The sequence below is a fragment of the Glycine soja genome, chromosome 15, assembly GCF_004193775.1.
Source record: "Glycine soja cultivar W05 chromosome 15, ASM419377v2, whole genome shotgun sequence".
NCBI classification, from domain to species: Eukaryota; Viridiplantae; Streptophyta; class Magnoliopsida; order Fabales; family Fabaceae; genus Glycine; species Glycine soja.
This window is the reverse complement of record NC_041016.1, coordinates 12,733,973-12,760,060: the sequence shown is the minus strand read 5'-3', so window position 1 is coordinate 12,760,060 and position 26,088 is coordinate 12,733,973. Positions and strand designations below refer to the sequence as shown.

The 26,088-nt window shown below is 29.6% G+C and overlaps 2 protein-coding genes across 2 annotated transcripts; one reads left to right on the top strand and one right to left on the bottom strand.

Moving 5' to 3' along the window:
• The first annotated feature begins 14,003 nt into the window (after window positions 1-14,003).
• LOC114388433 (protein SRC2) lies at window positions 14,004-15,198 on the top strand. Its single transcript, XM_028348926.1, has one exon. The coding sequence runs from the start codon at window positions 14,141-14,143 to the stop codon at window positions 14,999-15,001; it is 861 nt and encodes a 286-aa protein (XP_028204727.1). The 5' UTR covers window positions 14,004-14,140; the 3' UTR covers window positions 15,002-15,198.
• An 8,490-nt stretch (window positions 15,199-23,688) lies between these two features.
• On the bottom strand, window positions 23,689-24,643 carry LOC114386795 (receptor-like protein EIX2). Its single transcript, XM_028346842.1, has one exon. It carries the CDS (start codon window positions 24,366-24,368, stop codon window positions 23,901-23,903), a length of 468 nt encoding a protein of 155 aa, XP_028202643.1. The 5' UTR covers window positions 24,369-24,643; the 3' UTR covers window positions 23,689-23,900.
• Between the last annotated feature and the right edge of the window lie 1,445 nt (window positions 24,644-26,088).

Here is a 26,088-nt window from a genome sequence, read left to right as displayed (position 1 = left end):
TAGGCTAGTATTTCCTCAAACAACAATAATTCATTACAAGGCATATATTGTTGGAAATCTTCAATCTTTAATCAGTATTCTTTAATCATTATTCTTTATGCGGAAGCTAAAATTCACAACTGGTACATATCCTAGAAGATCACCAAAAGCCCTAGGATCTACAACATGCCTGATTATTAAAGATTTGAGTAAAATACTTAGATCAGTAGTTGATTCCTAATCAAAGTATTCTTCGACAATCGTTGAATCACGAACAATCAATGAATAATGTAGTTGGTAACCTTATGATTCTCCCTCAATTGGAGTCTCTTTATTCAACGATAAGACCTTCATAACTTTTCAAATGGAAAGAAGAGAAACTATGTGCAATGGCTCGATATATTGGGAACCATAGTCTTCTTATAGTGTGTTAGCCTAATAGGATTCTCGTTATCCCCTAATGGTCCAACACAGACATCTGCTCATTTTAGTTCATATCACCTTATTTAGTAGTCTAACAAGCTCACTTAACTTGATCATATAAAAATAAAATTCACTAATGATAAATAGTTATTATAGTTACACTACTAGAATTAATGTTTTCTAAGTTGGTCATATAGGACATTTTACGACAGTTTTGAACCGTCATAAAAATGGGTGTTGTAAAATGACGAATCAAATATAACAATAATTTGGGGACCGTCTTAATATACTCGACTTTCTAATACGATTATTGAAATAATCATCTTAGTATGTCGTTAGTGTAATAAGGAATCTAAGACGGTTATTCATATAACCGTCTTAGAAGGTTAGAGATACTAAGATGGTTATTGAAATAACCGTCTTAGTATGTCGTTAGTGTAGTTGGTAATCTAAGATGATTATACGAATAACCATCTTAGTATGTCTTTAGTGTAGTTTTCTTTCTATAACGATTATTCTGAAACCATCTTAGTATCTATTATTCTAAGACAGTTATACGAATAACAGTCTTAGATTCTCATCTAAACAAATGACATACTAAGATGAATATTTGAATAGTTGTCTTAGTATTTTCAAGATTCTAAGATGGTTATTCCAATAATCGTCATAGAATTTTTTTTTGTTTTCTTTTTGGTGCTTTTTTTGTTTGTTTTTTTGTTGCTCTTTGGTATCTTTAAATAAGATGTACATTGATGGGAATCAAAAGTATCATCATCATTTTCAATAATTATACAATCATTTTATTACATATTACAAGAATTTACATAATAAATGAGACTAATTAATGTCAAGTATGAAAAAATGAATATATATATATATATATATATAAGTTTCATGCATGTATGTAATAAGTTTTGGTATCAACAACTATGTTTGAAGGTTAAATATTAGCTTACATTAATTATTGAAAAAAATTTCAACAATCTCCCACATGGATTACATATTGTAACAATTATATCACAATTTCTTAGGCATAGATCCATACATTATTTATCATTAGACTTTCACTTTAACAATTTGGTTCATTTTATGAATCAATAATGAAACCACCGTAACATTCGTCACTACAACAAATATGACTAGACCCCAATGACTACTACATCAATACACTCAATGACATATATCAATATGGATGAGTATCATGAAAATTACATGTAATGTGATCTCAATCATGCCTATTTCCAATTGGTCCAACTTAAGTCTTTAGTGAGATCAATATGAAGTCTTTAAGTGCAATTTAAATATTGCACATAAATAAACAAGTTTAATAATAAACTTATAAACCACAATTTTTATTTTTGTAGGAAATCAAATGCATGAAATTTAAATTCAAACATAAAGCATAAAGTAAGACTTCCATTGAAATAAGACAATAACTAAAATGACATCATATGAGCAACATACTCATGAAAATACCTTAAGTGTCAACCATTAATTAGTGGATCAACTAGCATATTATCTTTTCTCATATGTTCTATAAATATTTTTATTTTCTAATTATTTTCTTTAATAACCAAATACTTTATGTCAATAACTTTCGATCTAGTTAAACTCATGTTATTGTTAGAATATAACATTACTGAGTTATTGTCATAATAAATACTTAATGGTCTTTTAATATTTGTAACAATAGGTAAGTCAATAACAAAATTTAGCAATCATATCATATGATTTGATGTCTCAAAGTAAGATATTAACTCCAACATCATGGTTAAAGATATATCCTAATATGGAGTCTCTACTATTTAGGTATCCTTCAAAATCGGAGTCAAAATATCTTATGATTTCTAAAATATATGCAAGCATGTAATTTTCAGTTCTTTTCAAATAACACATTACACACTTTACTAGTTTCTAGTGTCGCATATTATGATTACTCACAAATTTCCTTAGGATTTCCACTAAAAATCTACGTTAGGACGAAAACAAACTTAAGCATTCATAAGACTTCCGACAACTAAAATAGAAGAAATCCTTTGCATCTATTCTTTTTCAAGATTACTAATGGAGTACTATTTGAGATTAAGTTGTCTCCTTTATCAACAAATGTATCTTTTGATTTACTATCTTTCATGTTGAATATATCTAAATCTGTGTTGGTAATTCTTTTGTAACAATAAGACTATACTATAAGGCCTTGCTTCAGCTGGACATCCCCAAATGTACATGTGCCTAATGTGGGCTTTTTCCAAGCTCAAACTACAAGGGGTCATTAGCAACTACTTTACTTGATACCTTGTAGAAGATATAAACTGTAATCTTTAATGTCTTTCCACAAAGTGACTCTAGTAGAGAAAAATCATACTTCTCATCATATCCTTAAGAGTCTAATTTTGTCATTCTTCAACTTTGTTAATGTTAGGTTTGCCTAACATTGTATATTGCAGAACAATTTCAAATTTATTGAAGAAAAAACTCAAAGGGCTCTAAGCATTGTTCACCTTATGTATCATATCTATCATAGTATTCACCACCACAATCAGGTTTTAAACAACCTTAATTTTCTTTCCTAATTGAAATTTAATTTCAGCTTTGAAAGATTTAAAAACGTCCAGAGATTGGGACTTCTCATAAATTAAATAAAGGGTAATAGTCCATGAACATAATAAAATACTTTTGTCCATTTCATGAATCAATATGGAAGAGACCAAAAATATCCATATGTATCATTTCTAAGTAATCCTTAACTTTTTCAATAGCAAAATTTCTTTTATTTGGTTGTTTGCCCTTACACACAATGCAGATTTAAAAGTTTGACAAATCTAACAATTCAAGAATTTCCTTCGGTACAAGCCCCTGATTTCTTTGGTAGAGATATGGCCTAAGCGCTTATGTTATAAAGTGGAAAAATTCTCATTTAATTTATGTTCTATACCGTACAAATCCTTTTGCAATAAGAATACTTAATATCAATTAAAGGCCCCTAATTAACAACTTTTGAATCATAAGAGAGATTAACTTTATTGTTTCTAAATGAACAATAATAACTGAATTTATCCAAAATAGAAATAGAAATCGAATTCTATATAATAGATAGTGCAACATATGTCTCAACCAAATCCAAATAATATATCTTTAAAAGCAAGCTAAAAGTTTTTATAACTTCAATTGCAACTTTATTGTCATTGTCCCATATAAATGATTCTTTCAACATCACTTGACAAATGACTCCACAATCAACCTTGTAAAAACATACCTATATGAGTAACAACACTAGAATCTACCCACCAAATGTCCTTGGGTATGAAAACTAAATTAACTTTGGAATAAACACAAAATGAGAAGCTTATCCTTTTTCGCCCATCAAATAATGTACTTAGGACAATTTTACTTCATATGTCCTACCTTTTTACAAAAGTAACAAGTAAATTATTTATCTTACTCTTTTGTTTCTTCTCTGATTGAGAACAACTTTATGTAATATAAAACCTCAACTCCATTCATTTTCTTATTCTAAGAATAACTTGATTTGATTCAAGATCACGATAAAGAATAACCTAGTTTGATCTAATATCATGATAAATAAAACTTCATTAGAGTTTTCCGTAGTTAAATTTTTTTTTTGCCTAATTCCATGCAATTAAGAAAATTCTCAATTGACTCTTTTTAAAATTGCAGGTTTGGGATTCCAAAAAAAAAATAGTCAAAATAAGAGTGGTAGCAACAACTACTAATGAGATGACAATAAACATACAATGCTTAATTTATCTTTATGCTAAATTTAAACTCCCAAACAAGATACCTTGCACACCATTAATTTCCAATCTTTGGATTGAAAGGTCTAACTGCAAGTGGTACTCTCAATGTAACTATCAAAACATTGGTGATAAGTTCTATCATATAATGGTTGTCTTTGGATACTCTATTGTTCACATGGAAAATTAATCTAGTGATAAGTCCTGTCAAATAATGATTGTCTTTGGATACTTCATTATTCACATGGAAAACTAATACTTATAATCACCACACATTTATCATCGCATACGTAGTTTTAAAAACCAAACCAATGATTAATCTGATCAAGGTACTGGGTCAATGGCCAGAGTCACTAATTGGCTCATATGATCAGGTCTCTTTTAAAAAAATTGAAAATTTTATACTTTACCTTAAAAAAATCACATAACAAATTAAAATAATTCTACAAGATTTTTCTTCAAGTTCAAATCCATTGATATTCATCCATAGAATTTTAAACAAATAAAACATGCATATATTAATTTTTAAAATTATTGTACCAATAATATATATATTATATATATACACACACACACACACACACACACATATATATATATATATATATATATATATATATATATATATATATATAATATTTACGAGAATATATCATGTGAAGAACTCTAGCTTAAATGTATATTGATAAGATATATAATATATATCATTTTTGTCACTTTATTAACTAATAATTATATGTGACGTAGTGGTTTAATTAGTTTTCATCCAAGTATTAGATTCAAGGTTCAATATTCCTTGTTAGTAAAAATTGTATAACTTTTTATAAAAAAAACAAGTACGAAAGTTACTCATTGCACACATACACAAAAAAAATAAGAAATGTGTTATTCATTGTACACACACGGAATCCAAGCAACACACGAAACAAGTCAATAAAGTCGTAGAGCAGCTTGTTGTAGGATACAGGACCCAACGCTCGAGAAATAAAATTTAAATTCAAAGTTTTCTTCTACTAGTATGACTTACATTGGGCCACCAATTTATCTGGTCAACCATCAACTTAGTTAGGTCACATCAGGTCCTTTCATGTCAAATGCATGATTGATCAAAAGTTAACTCAATCCGTGTAGATTATTGGTTCACGGTCTGATGGAACATGTCATATTTAAAAAACAAATAGCAAGAATGTAATTATCTGATTAAATTACATTTCCCTTTAGATCAAATACAATTTACATGAATAACTTCATGCAATGTTAATGTAAATTCAACTAAATTAACTTATACACTAGATGTTACTTACTTTGACAATGTGTTTCAACTAATCCAATAAAAACTACTAGACAATTTAATTAAAATGAGAAGTCTTAAATTTATACAATATATATACAAAACCCAAAATTATATATTTGTATCACAACCTAGCGATCACATATCATCCACCTAACAATTTTAACTCAGAGAAATATCTCAAAAGCTACTTTCAATTTCACCCACAAATCATTTATATGATCACAAATAACCTTATCACAAATTAATATGATATATCACAATTCATTCACGTCAATTTCTCAATATTGGGATGATAAAAAAAGAAATCCAGGTGACAAGTCTTTACCTTAAGTAACTTTATTAATGGGGTGCAATAAAAAAACTATACCACTATATCTAAACTAAATACTCAAGATTTCAAAATATCTATAATGCAATATAATGTGAATCATAAACATATGGTATATATCCTTATTATTCATGACAATCAATTTCATATTGTAATGAAATTATAAATCAATTGTGTTGTGATTATTCTTTAATACCAAAGAAAATATTTGTATATATATTTGGCCATTCCTTAATACTATAAACCGTAAATCCAAATGGCAAAAACTTTAATTTTATATTATGTAATCTTTTTAATAAAAAAGGCAACAATATCATTACAAAAACTAAATGGCAATTTCATGAGTCATATTTGTTTTCAGTTGAATGCAAATGCACTAATGCAAGCCATAGAGCATCAAATTGCTTGTTTTCCCCATTGGATAGAGTCGCACATCTGTACGGTGGCACATCCAAATTACCATATATTACCGTTTTATAATAAACTTAAAAGAAAAAACTTTAGATACAAAAACCAAAACTATATTCATAGTGGGATTAATACAAGAAAAAACTATCCAGTTATCAAAATAATTTTAAAAACTTGAGTCCTAATAATCAGACAGTGAGGACCTACTCTAATACCACTTATTGGAAATCTTTAATTTTTAATCCTTATTCTTTATGCAAAAGCTAAAACTCACAAATACATATCTTAGAACAAATCACCAAAAGTCCTATGATCTACCACATGTTTGATTATTAAGGATTAAGGTAAAATACCTGGATTTGTAGTTGATTCCTAATCAAAGTGTTCTTCAACAATCGTTGAATCACAAACAATTGATGATTAATATAGCTGACAACCTTATGGTTCTTCCTCAATTGAAGTCTCTTTATTCAACAATAGGACCTTCACGACTTTTTAAATGGGGAAAAAAAATTATGTACAACCGCTCGGTATATTAGGGATCATAGTTTTATTATAGCATGATAGCCTAATGGGTTCTTGTTATCTCTTAATGGACCAACACCAACATTTGTCTATTTAAGTCAATATCACCTTATTTAGTAGTTTAACAGACTCACTTAACTTAACCACATAAAAGTAAAGCCCAAATAAATAGTTATTATAATTGTCTTATATATTATCCTATATTAATTATTAAAAAAAATTCATCATTCATCTCCACCTCCATCAATACCTATATCTCCACAAAGAGGGGTAAAGTGAGCAACACCACTAGAAAGCCAATGAACAAGTTGTTGCAAGAAGGTATGTTCCACGGCTAGTTTATTGTCTTCCCAACCACATGTTGTGAAAGATGTCAACTATTATAAGAACCGTGTTATAACCCATGGTTATCATAAGTAAGACATCTAGAGTTGTAATAATTTCCAAGATTAGAAATGACCATGTAACAACATCAATAAATTGGGGGAGATGAATCCAAAGTTCACAAACCATTCAAATACTTTAAAAATTCAAGTTGTTGCTACAATGGTTCTAATTGTCGTTATCAACATGATATGCCAATGCGGAGGAATTTCAACATCTCCGTGAAGAACAAAACTACCCTAGCAAAACAGTAAAGAAGAACTTAGGAGGAGAAATGGAGGATCAACTTGAGAGAATCAAACCTTAAATTAAAAATTTGAGAGAATACATAATTCTTTAGCTATTGGGAACAAGAATTTAAGATCTCTAACCTTTTATTTGAGACTTTTCAGCAAAATATGAGAAAATCAATCAAAGCTTTGTTTAAGGTTTGAGAACTCACCTTAACGAGGTTACATGGAGGACGAAGCTTTTTTCATGGAGTGAACACCTAAAGTAAACAAGAACTTATGAAGGTAAAAAAAAAGAACCAACTTGAGAGCATCAAACCTTACATGAAAAAATTGAGAATTAATAATTGTTGGAATGAAGAATTTAAGATATATAACCTTTTATTTGAGCTTTTTCAGTGAAATCTAATAGAACAAATCAAAGTTTTGTTTAGGGTTTGAGAACTCACCTAAACGAGATTACACTATGGACAAAATATTTTCATGGATGAATACTGAAAATTCAAACTCCTTTGGAGTAGTTTCCTACCATTGCCTACAATGTAGGTCACCCCTAAAAACGATCAAGAGAGAGAATGTGAATAAAATGGTAGCAAGTTAATAGTTAATTTTCTTGGATTTAATCATTGTTGTCATAATTATGACATGGATCGAGGGATCGCACAATTTTACGATCAGCAAGTGCTCCTTGTGATGCATTGTGCTTGTGATCGTTGGAGAGTGAGATCGTTGTAAGATCGCGATGAAGTGCATGCTATTGTGTGATCTTCCCTTTCAAGTTCCTTGGGAGAGAAAAAACCAGGTTGGATACTACTAAGGTCTTTCCTTTTCACAAATCAGGTTTAGATGTTGAAATAAATGATTGCGGTGGCAAATGGAAGGAAAGTTTGAAGGAGATAAACTAGAGAAAGAAAAAATAATTTTTGTTAAACACATGTGTGCAACGCTAGAGTTAAGGTTTGGTATCCTAGATCCGATGGCGCATAATGCATCAAGTCCCTTTGCTGTTAGATAAAAAATAAATCTAAGATGAATCTTTCAAAATAAAATATCATAAAATTAGTTAAATTAAAAAATATATCAATTGAAATAATTGTAATTAATTAATGCAAATTGATAAATTAAAAGTAATTAATTATACTAAATTATCCAGTTAGTTTTTTTTTATGCATGCACATTAACAACATTAAATTTAACTACTAATTTGTTGGTGGTTAAAATTGATAGTAAAATTATGAAATTCTTTGTAGTGACAATGGAATAAGTAACAAATTTGGACTCACTTGCTGCAAAACAAGAAAATAAATAAAAACAAAAGGAGAAAAATATGTTGGGTTTTGGCCCAATTTGAAAACAGATATGGTAAAAAAAAAATTAAAAAAGATAACAATAAAAAATAGAATTAATATATATTTAAAATTTAAAGAAAAAAAGACCAAATTGAATATTCACAAAATATGCTTCGGGCTAAATGCCGTGTACATGCAAGGCATCTGATCTGAGGTCATCGCCGCGTTTCTCAGTGTAAGTTCTTATCAAAATGAAAGCAAACGAAAAATGGGAGTCTGACAAGGATTCCAATAGTACATTTCTAACATTAAGTCCGCGTCGAAGCCGCGGCCCAGCCCTCGTTGGTTTTCCGTATAGAGATGCGAGGGTGATGATATATGATAATATATTTCATAAATAATCATTTTTGTCCTCAAATATATAAAATATTAATAAATTTATTATAATAATTTAAATTTTAATCTTTTAAAATAAAAAATATAATAAATCTATCCATCTTTAACTTTCCTATTAATAATAAAAGTATGCATGATACATACATTTAAAGATAAGTTTGTTATTGTTTTATTCATTCTGGAACTAAATGAGACCCAACTTGAATATATAAAATGTTGATAAATTCGTCCATGAATATGTCATATAAGTTCTTTCTTTTTTCGCATAACGGACAAAAGTTATCAGATGTATGAATTTGTCGCTTTTTTTTTTCTCCATTTTTGAAGATTAAAATTTAAATTTTCATCTTTCAAAGACGAATTTGTTAACGATAAAAGTAATTATTTATCCTAATATATATACTTGTAAAAGCTTAAATATGTCTTTCAAATATAGATTATTTTATTTTTAGTTCTTCAAATTTTAAGTTACTTCTTTTAGTCTCTCGAATCAGCAAAATATTCTTTTCTTACTTGTACACGGTGTGACCCATTTAGGAAATAATAGATTCTCTCATATAATTTAATTCTTTATTTTATATTTAAAAGCATAATTTTCTAGGAATTTGAAACTACTAAATTCAAGTTAATAAAAAACTAAAATAATTTTTAAAATGGTTAACAAATTTTTAATTTTTTAATAATTTAATTATGATATTTTTTATTCACCAAAAATGTATTTTAAATTATAAAATAAAAAACAAATTTTAACAGTAAAAAATTATCATAAATTATGAATTTTTTATGTTATGTTTAATCCGTGTTGTCCAGATATATTAAAAAGACTATTTTATAAATTTTAAGAAAAAAAAATTAATTTGAAAAAATAAAAAAAAATAACACAATTTTAAAACACTAAAAACATATCTAAGTATGATAAAAATGACACGTAAACTAGTGAAGTGCTATTCAATAATTCATGCACGTTCGAGAGGTTAGTTTCAACTTTCAACCGAACAACTCTCTTTCCTTGCCAGCTACAGCAAGGGCCACTAATTCATACACTTTTTTTTTATAGGAATAATTTAGTTTTTCATCAATTATTTTCAAGTTCACGAAAATATTTTTGAATGTATTGAATTGAGATTTTAAATATTTATAAATATTTTTTATAAGAAAAATTTAGTTATATTTAATTAATATTTTATAATAATATAAATAAATCTTGTAATATTTAATTATGACGATTAAGATTTTTCTAAATATTGTATTAAAATTTAGTGGTATTCAATTGGGAAATTTTACAACTCACAACAAGATTTTTATATTAAAAAATACATAACTTCACAACAAGATTTTTATATTAAAAAATACATAACTTTTGATGGATTATTTAGTAAAGTGCATAAATATTATCCTTTTTCCACTCAAATCTTAATCCTGTTTGAATGGGGAATCTTAGGAATTCCAGAAAATTGAAATACATAACATTTAAATTACTTGTAATTGATTTCTCTTCATTTTATAAATAGAGTAATTCAAATTTCTTATATTTTTTTTGTTGGATATAACAATTTGATTTCCACCTAATGCAAAATTTAATTTTTAAATATTTCTTGTGAAATTGATTTTCTTGATTGGCATGATAACTATTCTTGTGAACTACTAATTTGGTTAATAATTCAAATGGAAGATTCACGCCAAGATAGTAAAAAAGAAAACTAGAATCAACGGTAAAAAATAGTGAAAAATTATATTAATATTCTTTATACAAACGTTATCATTTATTATTATTATTTTTTACAAACACCATTTATTATCTTATTCAACCACTCTTGTAATTTGAATGCATGTTTGTTAAAATTTCATGAGGTCTTTTCAATTCTTATAAATACAAATAGTCATTTTATATCTTATAAATTCTTATGGTAAAAAATTGTTAAAATTTAAACTACAAAACCTTAATTATAAAAGTTTTTATTTTATTTTACAAATAATTAAATTTTTATTTAAACTACAAAACCTTAATTATAAAATTCACATGACTTATTTATGTAAAAATAATAATTTAAAATCTCAATTCAATATATACCCTCTTTTTATATATTTATATATAATAAGTATAATACATAGTATTATATAAATTTATATAACTCATACACATAGATAGATATTAATTTTTTTATTCAGCATATTATCTTTATTTATATATAAAATAATTTTGACTCATAAATTTAAATTATATTTTGAATGAAAATATTAAAATTAAGTGAATATTTTTAAAGAAAAATATTTGAATAATAGTACTAATAATGGAATCTTATATTTTTTTTATAATCTTAAGAAAAGTCGTTACAAAATATAATGAGTTTTTATACTTTAGTTAACATTATAATTTTTTATGAATTTGTTTAAAAAATCAGAAGTTAATTTTTAGAAATTATATGAATTTTAACATATCAATAGTTTTGTCATTTAAACATAATTTATATTATATCTTATGAGAGAAACATTATTACACTTTGACATCCTCTTTTCAACATTTTTCTTATGATTGACTAAATTTTATTAAAAATAATTAATCTTAATGAGTCTCACCTATCATTTAATGATTCTATTCTAATTTAGATATAAATATATTAAAATTGATAATTTTTAAAAAATTCAATCAATCACAAAAAAGAGTGTTAAAAAGAGTGTCAACAAAATATGGCTAGCATTTCTTATTTTTTTATTATTAAATGATTTTTTATGTTATATGTATGGATAAAATTAAAACTTATTTTGTACTTAAGCTATTATTATACTATTATCTTGTGCCCATAAATTATTATAAAATTTATATTTTAATTCCCAAAAGGTCATTACTGTTAAAAATTTTAACGACAGATACCTTTTGAAAACTAAAATATAAATTTTGAGGACAAAAAAAATTTACTTATTAACTATAGAGATTAAAATAAATAAATTTAGAAATTATAAGAACTAAATAGATAATTAAACTAAAAAATAATAATGCAAAGTAAAACCACCAATTGCAACATTAAAGGCCATAATTGTTATTTTTCTTAAGTTCAACATATTAATTTTTTTTCACGTTTTCCACAGCTTCTTCTTTTTTTGGTGAATTTTTCCAGCATATTAATTAAAAGTTTTTATTTTATTTTACAAATAATTACATTTTTATATAGTCGTTTAAAATTCACATGACTTATTTATGTAAAAATAATAATTTAAAATCTTAATTCAATATATACCCTCTTTTTATATATTTATTTAATAAATATTTATATATAATAAGTATAATACATAGTAATATATTAATTTATATAACTTATACATATATGTAGATAGATATTAATTTTTTATTCAGCATATTATCTTTATTTATATATAAAATAATTTTGACTCATAAATTTAAATTATATTTTGAATGAAAATATTAAAAGTAAATGATTATTAAATGAATATTTTTAAAGAAAAATATTTGAATAATAGTACTAATAATAGTACTAAGAAAAATATTTTTTATAATCTTAAGAAAAGTTGTTACAAAATATAATGAGTTTTTATACTTTAGTTAACATTATATTTTTTTTATGAATTTTGTAATTTGTTTAAAAAATCAAAAGTTAATTATTAGAAATTATATGAATTTTAACATATCAATAGTTTTGTCATTTAAACATAATTTATATTATATCTTATGAGAGAAACATTATTACACTCTAATCTGACATCCTCTTTTCAATATTTTTCTTATAGTTGACTAAATTTTATTAAAAAATGATTAATCTTAATGAGTCTTACCTATCATTTAATGATTCTCTTCCAATTTAGATATAAATATACTAAAATTAATAATTTTAAAAAAATTCAATCAATCACAAAAAAAAGTATTAAAAAGAGTGTCAACAAAATATCGCTAACATTTCTTATTTTATTATTATTAAATGATTTTTTATGTTATATGTATGGATAAAATTAAAACTTATTTTGTACTTAAACTATTATTATACTATTATCTTGCATCCATAAATTGTTATATCCTTATCATAAAAAAACAAATCTTTAAAAATATTCTTATTGAATGTCTTTGAAAAACATTCTAGTTCAAAATAATAATATTAGTTTATACTATCTCAAAAAAGTTAGGGTATGTAATCAATCATTATAAAAAATAAATTTTATTATTCATTTAATCTTTATAATTTTTAAATTTATTTCTTTTAGTTTTTATAATTAATAATTAAACTTTTTAATCTTAAAATTTATATTTTAATTTCCAAAAAGTTGTTACAGTTAAAATTTTTTAACGACAAAGACTTTTAGAAATTAAAATATAAATTTTGAGGACTAAAAAAATTCACTTATTAATTATAAAGACTAAAACAAATAAATTTAAAAATTATAGAGACTAAATAGATAATTAAATTAAAAAATAATAATGCAAAGTAAAACCACCAATTGCAACATAAAAGGCTTGTTATTTTTCTTAAGTTCAACATATTAATTTTTTTCACGTTTTCCAGCTTTTTTGGTGAATTTTTCCAGCCTATTTTAAATACATTAAACGACATTAGGATGCACCAAATCATTACCAAAATACTATCTCTTATGATTGTTGCCTTTTCTATTTCTCAATCTCTTGTATTTAGTCAAATATTTTTTTTTACACAGAATCTTTAGTCAAATATTTTTTTTTACAGAAATTTAGTAAAATATATTAAACATCAAGCAAGATGAATGAACTAGATAAAAAAAGTACAAAACCGCCTTTCATAAATGGGATAAGGCATGAAAGGAAAAATATAACATTTTTTTTTTACGGGAACTATTAACTAAAATTAAAAATAGCAATACGCGTGAATAATGATAATAATTTAAAGTAGCTACCTACCCAGAAGGTTCCTAAATATCAAGTTCTCCCTGTAATTCCTCGAACTTATATATATATATATATATATATATATATATATATATATATATATATATATATATATATATATATATAGTCATTCATTCAGTTCCAAAGGATACATAACCATCAAGTTTCAGTTCCAAACAAAACCCATCAAAGTCTTTCTCCCTCAGTGATCATATATTCATTCAGTTCTATACAAAATCCTCAAAAACTCTTCCTCTCTGCCATGACCATGGAATACAGAACCTTAGAACTCAACATCATATCCGCAAAGGACATCAAGAATGTTAATCTCTTCTCCAAGATGGACGTATACGCCGCCGTTTCGCTCTCCGGTGACCCTCTCCACCCTCAGGGCGCCACCACCCACGTCCACAAAGACGCCGGCAGCAACCCCACGTGGAACTACCCCGTGAAATTCTCTGTCAACGAATCGCTGGCGAAGGAAAATCGTTTATCTCTTGAGATCAAGCTCATCTCCGACCGCACCCTCGGCGACACCGTCATCGGCACCGTCCATGTTCCTCTCAGGGAACTCCTGGATAACCCCGGCGATGACAGCTCCTTCCGCCAAGTCAGTTATCAGGTGATGAAGCAATCAAGAAAATCCAAGGGATCCTTGAATTTCTCCTACAAATTCGGCGAACATGTTCCCGCCCCGGCCGCCAAGACACCCAAAGCGGCCAAGGCGGGACAAGAGCCGGTGATGGCTTATCCTCCTGCTGGGGCGGGATCCAGTTCGATGCCCTATGGTACGCCACACCCTCCCCCGCCGCAGCAATATGCGGCGACGGGATATGGGTATCCACCTCAGCAGGTGCATGGTGGATACCCACCTCAAGCAGCATATGGGTACCCACCTCAGACCGGTTATGGATACCCACAACAGTCGGGTTATGGATATCCACAACAATCCGGATATGGGTACCCACCTCAGGCTCAGAAACCAAAGAAGAACAAATTTGGAATGGGATTGGGAGCAGGATTGCTTGGTGGTGCCTTGGGTGGAATGTTGATCGGAGACATGGTATCTGATGCTGCTGAATATGATGCGGGCTTTGATGATGCTGGTGGATTTGATTTTTAATTTTCAGTTTTTCAATCAACCCTGTATTTTTTTTTTTCTTTTATATTTCTGGATTTCACTTTTTGCCTTTTTCGGTTGCGTAATGATGTTCTATGAGATTGCTTATTAGTATTTGTTTCAGATACCTCTCATTACCTGACTCTGTATTTAACTGCTATGATATAAAGTATAACATACAGCCTGTGATTTCCTCACTATTCGATTCTATTCTATTGATTGATAAACGAGAGAAAAAAAGAAAAGGTTTCATGCTATTGGGGATATGATGATGATAAAGCTGGATCAATTTTTTCTGTTGTGCGACTGATATTTTGGTTAATTGGTAGGTATAATAAAAAATGATGGTTCGGTTGAATTGATTATAGAAAGAAATGACATTGCAATTTGCAGAGTTGTTTTTCTAATCTTATCGCTTCCAGAATCGTACCAATTTTTTGGGTTGGCCTTGCCAGCGAATTTCGGGGTGGCTATTCCTCTTTTCAATTGTAAATTTGATTCTCATAAATTTATTTAGAGGAAATCCTCTCCTAAGTAGGAGAAAGTTTGTAGCCTCAAAGTTTGTAACTAGGCAGATGAAATTTGAATGAAAATTTAAGTTTTCTCAAAAAAATAAAAATAAAATTAGAATTAGACAAATTTAAAAAGGATTGAAAAGAATACTCATGTCACACTCAAGATGAAAATTAATTTAGTTTATTTAAAAAAGAATACTCATGTCACACTAAAGAAATAAATAAGTGATAAGTCATAGGTTTGATCGCCACAAGTTACCTTAATAAGATCAAATTTAATTCTTTGTCCAAAATCCAAAGAAAGCTCTCACAAAGGAAGAAATTCAAATTTTCATTCAAACTCAATCTATCTCAAAACTACAAAATTTTTCTTATTTATAGGTTAGGATTTCCACTAAATATGTCACTAAGAATTAATTCCCAATAAAAATTAAATTCTATTTATATTTATTTTCTATTAGGAATAAAAACCCCACTAACTAATATAATGGCTTAGGAAGCCTAAAAAACATTAAACCTGACCCAAAACATATCATGAGTCATCTTAAATTATTACATGATAAATAAATATAAAAATTCATAGGATAATTAGAAAATGGACCTTAATTAGTTTTTTTGCCCAAAAGTTATGTAATTCACCCAAATAAACTTCAGCCCACATTTGCATCTTGAATATAAGCTTTTTAGTTAATTGTACTCTTCAAATTATTATCTTTAAGTTTGTTAAATTTATCTTCAAGTTCTAGAAATAACACAATTTTTGGTTTGTGAACTTACATCACTAAGCTTTGAAATGTCTTCTTGATTCTTTTCAGTCTTGCTTTAGATATTATCTTTCATCCATTGTAAAGATACTTGAAGTAATTGAACTTATGCAGGATCATACGAGCTTTAGTGACCAACTGACAGATTTGTTCACTAAATCTCTCAAGCAGTCTCGCTTTGATTATATTTGTAAAAAGTTAGGTGCATATGACATATATGCTCGAGCTTGATGGAAAATGTTAAATATAGGATTTGATGTGATTGAATGTAATAGGAAAATTGGGTATATCTGAACATATCTCATTTTTCTTTGTTTCCTTAATTATCTTATACCTATGATTATAAATAAATGATAACAACACACATCTTCTCTACACTTCTATACTTACAAAACCAGTCACCATAAGTACAAGATCAACTTTCTTTTTTCAACCAAGGTTTTTAAGGTCGCAAGCAGTGTTATTCCTGCAAAGTTATATGATTTCGTAAGTATTTCTACGGTGATGGGTGAAGGTTATGACACAGATGACTTAGTGGGTAAGGTCAAAATATGTTGTAGTGCATTCACAATTTCAGACTTGAGAGAAAACTGGATAAGGATGGGAAGAAGACTAAAATGAATGTCATTTGTGTTGAAGCTGATGGGTATTCATATTTTGCTGTTTTATCCGTTTCATATTTAATTTTGAAATTTAAGTAATTAAAATTTAGCATTATATAATTTAATGGTTTGGAAAATTGATTATGCACTCACAATCTTTGGCCGTAATCACTTTATTATAGTTATAGGGTAGAAATCACTCTTTTTGGAAAGTATGTTGATGAGCTGAATACATTTCTTGCTACTGGAGTCGTGGACAATGTAGTTGTTATTCTTCACTTGGACAAAGTGAAGACTTACAACGGTATAGTTTATATGTATATAGTAGACTTATAGTGTAGATTTATAGCTCTGACTTATATCTCTGAATGTGTTGATTAACATGTTTCATATTAAATGGAACTGAATCAAACTGGCTAAACTTATATCTCTGATGTGTTGATTAACATGTTTCATATTAAATGAAACTGATTTAAACTGGCTAAACTTGGATCTCTGATGTGTTGATTAACATGTTTAATTTGCTATGCACATAGATATAGTTTACATGGTTTGGAAAATTGATTATGCTCCAAACTAATATTCAATCCTGACTGTGTGGAAACCTCAGAACTGAGAAAAAGGTACCTTATTGATCCATAAACTAATATGATTTTAATGCTAATATGACTCACATCACTAAAGCATTTCCAAATTTCTATAAATAGGACAGTGGAAAGTATGGAGTAACCGACCCAAGGACTCACATCACTAAAGCATTGAATGCTGTAACAATTTCCTGTATTGAATCTGCCACTACATTTTAAGTTATGCCAATATGGATGAGGACTTGGAAATTCCTTTTCTGGACCCATCTCCTCTTTGTTGTGCTCTCAATTGGGTAGGGAAGAAAATACAATGGATTACTTGGATGTATCACATAATCTTTTGACCGGAGTAATTCCTGATTGTTGGCAGAATTGAAGTGGATTAACTTTCCTTAACATTAACAGCAATAAGATATGTGGTGAAATTCCTCCATCAATGGGTTCGTGAAATGAACTTGTTAATATGAATTTGCAGAAGAACAACTTGTCTGGGATGTTTCACTGGACATTTCAAACTTTAAATCATTGGTGCTAATCAACCTTGGAGAAAATCATTTTGCTGGTGTTGTACCAACAAAGATGCCAGAGAGCATGCAAGGGATGATTTTAAGGTGCAATCAATTTACTGGCAATATTCCACCACAAAACAAACTTTCTGGATTTATTCCTCCTTGTCTGTTCAACATCACTTCCATGGATGGTGCAAGAAGAATGAGCCATTATCAGTTCAGTGTTGATTTGTTTTTAAAAGGTTCGGAGATGGAGCATCGGGGTACTTGGCTATTTGGAAGTCTTGATCTTTCAACAAACAACCTGTCTGGAGAAATTTCAACAGAAATTTTTGGCTTCACTCAATTTGTATCTTTGAACTTGTGTAGAAATCGTATCATGGGAATTATATCCAGCAACATTGGTGGCATGAAAAATTTGGAGATCCTTGATCTCTCCTACAATAATCTTTCAGGTGAAGTTCCTGAAGCCCATTAAGGACTCTGCTTCAGACTTTTTATTCATGGAGCTATGCAGGGAATCCCAAACTTTGTGGACCTCCCTTAATAAAGAATAGCTCTGATGAGGAAGCAAATCATGACAAGGCAAAGCAAGGTGGAGCAAACGACTCTTAAAATGAGTCTCTCTATCTTGGGATGGGAGTTGAATACGTTGTTGGTTTTTGCAGAGTTTGGTATTCTTTGCTCGTCAGTAGAGCATGGAGACACAAATATTTTCAGACCCTGGATCATACTCTAGACTGGCTTTATGTATTTGCAGCTCTCAAGTTAAATAAGTTTCGTGAATTAAGAGCAAGTTCTAGATGAAGTAAGGACTGTTTGGATGAGCTTTTTTTAGAAAGTACTACTAATAAGAGAAGAGTTTCTTGGAAAAGTGATAATGTCAGAGACTGCTTTTAAATAACTCATTTTGTGTTTGGATGTACATCTAGTTAAGTCCTTTTTCAAATGATTAAGTGTTGTTTGTCATTTGGTTGGTATTGTATGTTACATGTGTAAGTGCTTTCGTTTAATAGAATTACTAAAATGGACAAACAAAAGGTTACGTAATTTGATATTAAATAAAAATAATTAATATATATATATATATATATATATATATATATATATATATATATATATTTTGAGAGAGTTTTGATGTAATGATAAGGCTGCTACGTATTAACAAATTTAATATCTCAATTAAAGTTGGCCAAGGAGGTTATGGCAATGTCTATAAAGGCGTTTTATCTTATGAAACTTTTATGGCCATTAAAGGAGCTAAGATGGTTCCTTACAAAGAACAAAGAGTTTTCGGCTGAGATTGTGCTTTTATCAGGGTTAAATCATTGAAATCTTGTCTCACTGATTGGATATTATAATGAAGAAGGTGTGCGAGGTATCTAATTTATAGATACACTTTTGTTATCTTGCAACTAGTTTTATCTAAAAATTCAAATGTAAATGAAAAAAGAATTTATTCTGCGTGAATCTGCATTATGTTTAAACACACTGACATTGCAAAAGATAAGATTCATGTAAATGTTAAGTCAGATCCCGTAGTCCCTGAGCTAACATGCGTGATGTTTGTCTTCTTCAGTTTGTTTAAGATTTTTCTTGTGTTGTTCTTTCTGTTGATCTGGTTTGGCATGTCTCTGCCGTTAAGCTCTCATATGAAAGATGAGCTTATCACTAATAAGGGGAAATAAATTGAATGCGGTAACAAATTTATGTATTGAATCTGTTGCTGGATTATAAGTTATGTCAATATGGACTGTAATTCTTTTCTTGATTTTTTTTTTATTTTTTAATATATTCAAGAAAGGTTATCTTTGGAATCAAAATATAATCTGAGTTTATACATAGATTTTGCATATTAGCTGTTATTCTTAGATACTTTTTCTCTTGGTTCTGATGATGGTTTGAGAATCATGCCCAATGGCACCCTAAGAGACTGAATTTCTAGTATAAAATTGTTGGAGTTTTCTGTATTGAAATTATCAATGCTATCTATTACAAATATAAATAGATACCTATTTTATAGTATTGTTTGTGCATATATAATAACTATTTTCTGTTCTCCCGTCTCGGGCTTCATTTATAAATATATTTTTCAAGCTCATGCAATTTAGAATATCTTCTTGGTAAATGTTCAATAGCTTTTCAAATCAGAACTCTGACAAATTGACACACAACTGGAGAGTTTTTAATGGTTGGTATGCTTCTACTGAATTGAGGGAGGAAAAAAATTCATTTCAAATAGTTATAACTTCACCCTACACAAATACTTATAACTATCAATTTTTACTTCCATTAGTGGAGGTAGTCATGTTATTCCAAAGAAATCATGTTCATAGGGGCAGTCTTAACTCTTAATATAATTCATAACTGTCTTGTCATTTCATCCATTTGAGTAGTGAACAAGATAGAAGTTAAAAAGAGTTTGCAGGAATGAAAGGAAAGGCAATGACTCTGGCCCTCAGTTGTTGCCAAGATAATCCAGAAGAGAGACCATGAATGCTAGATGTGGTGAGGGAAGTGGAAGATATCATTGCAATGCTGTCCGAAACTGAAACTATTTTCTCAGATGTTACCTTAGACAGTTCTGGCAACATGGCATCGTCAGTACTCATCAGCATCAGGATCCATGTGACAAGGGAGGAGCAACACATGTCCTCATATATGTGCCAGGAAGTGATCTTGTCAGTGATGTCATTCCTACCATTGTTCCTTGCCGATGCTAATAATGTTTTCTTTCCAAAACAAAATTTACCACGTAATAAAATTAGTCAAAAAATACCCGACCTTGAATGGAAGGGTGGAATAGGGACCCCAAATTAAGTTGTAACTGAAATGCTATAATTCAATGGTAACTCTACTTTTGTTTTGAAAATTGATATACATATCACATGCTTTCTGTACAATTGAAGGAAACTTACAAATCTGTTTTTGAATAGTATGATACCAAGTAGATGGATGGCCTAGCCTATAAATAATGCCAAACATTAAGGAGGGAAACACCACTATTGGCTAGGGGTAATGGTTACAATCACTATTTGCAGGGATTATCAATGTGCATAAACCTCCTGATTCTTTAGCAGTGCCGATCATCTTCCAGGAGGGACTCGGTTGGATAAAGCACAAATTGTTAGTGAAGGTGGCTTGACGACGGGATAAGATTTTGGTCAATGTTTAATGTAAAGAATATCATACAGAATTGAAGAATCAGTCAAAATTATAGTACAACTGTATATTTTTTTTATGGGCAAATATTAATTGATAGTTTGTTAGATTTTGTTAACAGTAGGAATCGAAACCACGACCTTTCCCTCATTCCCTTCTTTCTTAACCACCCAACCAACCTTATATCTCCCTAGTACCACTGTATATTGCATTCTTGATTTGGCCATTTGGTAAGGAAACTAATATTAGCTTAATGATCACGTAAGAAGAGAAAAAAAAGTGTAAGGAAGAGGTAATATGATCACTGGCTTCAGAATCCAAGATCGATGAGCAATTACCAGAGTGAGAAAATGCTATTGATAGGTTATTTGAGCTGGTCAAGTTGGATGAATGGGCATGGCAGTGGGACGAACATTATGAAGTAATGCGAGAAGGCTTTGAACTTGTTCTTTACTCAAACTAGAAAAAAAAAATTGCATCATTGTCAACTGCTGGTGCAGAAAGGTTAGTGGAGACACTGTGAGCAGCCTTCTTGGATTTATAGATGTGTTAACTGTGATTTGTGTGACCAAAATGGATGCATTGCTTAGATGACCCTGGTTTTGCGGGAGCTTGTAATTGGGTTTGCATCGACCTTGAAGGGTGGAGTAATTTCTTTGGACAGCAATGGCAGCAGATTCTGGTAGCATGCCAATATTCAATTGGTGTTCTTTCTAGATAATCACGGAGAAAACATTATTTAAGGATGGCAGAGGGTCTATTAGAAGGATTTTGGATCGACAAGGAGCATAGCTTTCATTGATGACCTGAAGGAAACAAAGCACAAAATCATTATTTTAGTAATGCTAAACTGTTTTGGATGACTTGCAACATCCAGTGGAGGAGGAATCACAAGAAGGGATAGGGCTAAAATTGCACAGTTCGTCCCTTAAGATCTTCATCTTGGTGAAGTAGCTTGGCATGGATAGATCAGTCTGTCCAAGAAAGAAAAATCACTCTGCAGTTGCAGAATTTTGATATAATCACCTTGGCAAAATCTTTCTTAGAGTTTTTGTCCATACCGTTGACACATCATTGAGCCATTAGCAATACCTGGGGAAACTGAATTATTGATCCAAGAGAGAGCAAGAGTGCTGCACCGTTTCCATGCACTATGTAAGGGATCTTGATCATTTGGCTTAGGGATGGTTCCATAAAAATAAAAAATAAATAAAAAATCATCAAACCATGGTCATTACTCTAGCCCAGTTATGATAGTTTGATCCATCAAGAACAAGAGAAACAAACACTTAGAGATGACTTTTATTAGAAATTAATCAAATTATTCTTCTTTTTTTTATGGAGGAATTTAGGAGTGGATGGTGCAAAAATGAATCCAAGGCAGGGAAGCCTTTGGATTCAAAGAGCACTTTGAAGAGTAACTTACATTTTTACCTTCAAACTTCAAAGAAACAAGTGGGGCTCCAACCGACCAATGTAGACTATCTTATTCTACTCAACCGATCTTTTGGATTAAAAATTATGCTAGATAAATATATATGACTTTTAAATACTTATTATAAAAAAATATAAATTTACTGTAATGTTAATATGTAATTAAAAAAATTACATTTAAATTTTACATGATCTTTACATCATCTATATATTTTAATTAAATTTAAATTTAAATATCATTTAACATGAATTTATTTTATCAGTTTGAAATTTTTTCACCATTTTTTCAATCTAAATTATGTATAAAGTTTTTTTTAATTTTCTCTTCATTTATTTATATCTTTTCCGATTCCAATCGAACTATAATCCTTGAATTACATTGATAGACAATATTCTTTCCTGAGCTAGAACAATCTCTAATATTGTGTGTTGGTTACAATTTACAAACTCCCAATTGAATAACACTGCAAGATTTAATAAACTTTTTACTCTTTAAAGTATGTTTGCGAATGAGATTACAGAGGATAAAATAATAATGAAATTACGCAGAAACAAAATAAAGAAGTAGGTATCTCACATGTGAGCTTAATAGCAGAAACACACCAAAACAAACCAGATCAACAGAAAGAACCAACATAAGAAAAGGCTTCAACAGACTAAAGAAGACAAACAACATGCATATTAGCTCAGGGACTAAGGGATTGACTTAACAGTTAGATGAATGCTTATCTCATGCTATGGCATTTTTTAATCGTTGTGCAGATTCATGCAGAACAACTTCTTTTCTCATTTACATTTGAATTCTTAAATAAAAGTAGTTGCAAGATGATATAGAATATAGTGTATCTATAAATCAAATACCTGCTCCTCTTCTTCTTAGCGAGACAATGTCAATGATGTAACCTTGATAACACAGCTCAATCCAAGTGAAAAACTCATTTTGTCGTTGTAAGGAACCTTCTTCTGCTTGCTTAATGGCAAAAGTTTAGTTGAGATATTAAATCTATTGATTGTAAGATAGCAACCTTACCATTACAACAAAGCAGTTTCAAATAATATGTATTATTATTTTTTGTTAATATTCAAATTAATTAAGTAACCTATTATGTTTGTCCATTTTAGTAATTTTTATTAAACAAAAGCACTTATACATGCAAATACAATTTACAACCAAATGACAAACACCATTATCATTTAAATAAGAGGCAGATTTACATCCAAACATTAAATAAGTTATTTAAAAGTAGCTTTTGGCATTACCACTTTTCCAAGAAGCTTTTCTTGTAAGTATCCAATCGGTCTTTCACTTCATCCAGAACTTGCTCTTAATTAACCAACCTTATTTAACTTGAGAGCTACAAACAAATAAAGCCAGTCCAGAATATGATCCAGGATCCGAAAATATTTGTGTCTCCATGCTCTATTGAGGATCAAAGAATACCAAAATCCATTTAAGCCTACAATATATCCTACTCCAATCCCAAGATAGAGCAACTCATTTTGAGAGCCATTTGCTCCACCTTGCTTTGCCTCATCAGGATTTACATCCTTGGAGAAATGCTTTGTTAAAGGACGTCCATAAAGTCTGGGATTCCCACCATAGCTCCATGCATCCAATGTCTCAACCTGAATGCCTAATGGGATTTGTCCGATCAAATCATCGTATGACAAATTGAGGAAACTTAGGAAAGACAGATCAGAGATGGCGGCAGGAATTTCCCCTGAAAGATTATTGTAGGAGAGATCAAGGGACTCCAAATTTTTCATGCTATCAATGTTGCTTGGTATCTTCCCCATCAAATGATTTCTAGACAAGTTCAAGGACCCCAATTGAGTGAGGCCAAAAAGTTCTGGTGCGATTTCTCCGGACAGATTGTTCGTTGAACGGTCAAGATTTTTTAACAGCCAGGTGTCGTGATACTCCACCTCTTGGCCTCTCCAAATCCAAAACTAATCGAGACTGAACTGATAATGATAGCTCATTCTTCTTGAACCAACCATGGGAGCAATGTTGAAGACACAAGGAGGAATAGAACCAGAAAGTTTATTTTGTGAAAGATCTAGTAGTCTTAGAGAAGGGAGACTACAAAGTTGTGGTGGAATATTGCCTGTGGATTGATTGCATTGGTACAACTCCAAAAAAATGGTTTTCTCCGAGGTTAATGAATATTAATGATTTACCTTGTGTCTGGATCAAGAATTTCAAAATTTCAAGGAATTTAAAATGCTTAGAATTTGAATTAATTTGATTTTAATTTCCTTCATTTTTCAAATACTTTGTTTGGATAAATCAATTCAAATTTCTTCCATTTTAAATTCTTTGTTTGGATAGGGCAATTCAATTTCCTTCCTATGCAAAATTTTAATTTTATATTTTAAATAGATGAAATTTCAATATTAAACTTTATAGAAAATAAACACAATCTAATTTTAAATATTAATTAAAAAATATTTTCAATTTTTAATAATTTACAAATATAAAATATTGATAATTCTAACCAGAGTTGTTTTGTCTTATCACAATCAGTGATGTTTTAAAACCAACATCAACTAAGACTATTTTTCGATCGACATCAAATAAGATTTTTGTTGTCAAAGTATGCTGAAAATATTTGTTAGTTGACGTCAGTCGAAGTTATTTTTTGCTAACGTTGGTTGAGTCTATTTTTCAGTTGATGTTGGCTAGATTTTTTTTACCAACGTCGACTACGGTTTGTTTGGCTGACACCGACTAGGGTCTTTTTGAATGACATTGACCAAGACTATTTTTAGCCAATGTCGGTCTAAAAAATCCTGGTAGGCGTTAACAAAAAAATCTACCCAATATTGGCTAAAAAATAGCTTGGTTGATGTCGATCAATAGAACCTACCCGATGTCGACTGAAAAAAGTCAACGTTGGCCGAAAAATCCCTAGTTGAAGTTGGCTAAAAAAATAGCCTTGACCAATGTCGGACAAAAAACTCTACCCAACATCGGTTATAAAATAGTCTTGACTGATGTTGGTTAAAAAATAGCTCTGACCGATGTCGACAGAAAAAACTCTAGTGGATGTCTACTGTAAGAACCTAGTCGATGTAGACTAAAAATAGTTATGCCCAATGCGGTCAAAAATACCTAGCTGGTGTTAGCAGAAAAAACCCTAGTCAGCTTCAACCAAAAAACCTAGCTAATGTGGTTAAGAAATAGCTTTGGTTGATGTTAGCCAGAAAACCCTAGTCGATGTCAGAAAAAAAATTCTAACCGGCGTCGACTATGAAAATCTAGTTGACATCAGGCAAAACACCCTAACTAACATCGACTAAAAAATAACCTTAGCCGATATTGGCTAAAAAATAGTTTTGGCCGATGTTAGCTGGAAAAACCTAACTGACGTCGGTTGAAAAATCCTAACAGATGTTTACTCAAAAGTTAGCCATGACGATGTCAGTAGAAAAAATCTAGCCAACGTTGGCAAAAAAAATCATTGGTCAACATCAACTGAAAAAACCTGGATGACAACAGTCAAAATAATCCTTG

Bases quoted from the DNA above. Each gene is read 5' to 3' on its own strand.
- LOC114388433 (XM_028348926.1), top strand. From the start codon at position 14,141: ATGACCATGGAATACAGAACCTTAGAACTCAACATCATATCCGCAAAG.
- LOC114386795 (XM_028346842.1), bottom strand. From the start codon at position 24,368: ATGGGGAAGATACCAAGCAACATTGATAGCATGAAAAATTTGGAGTCC.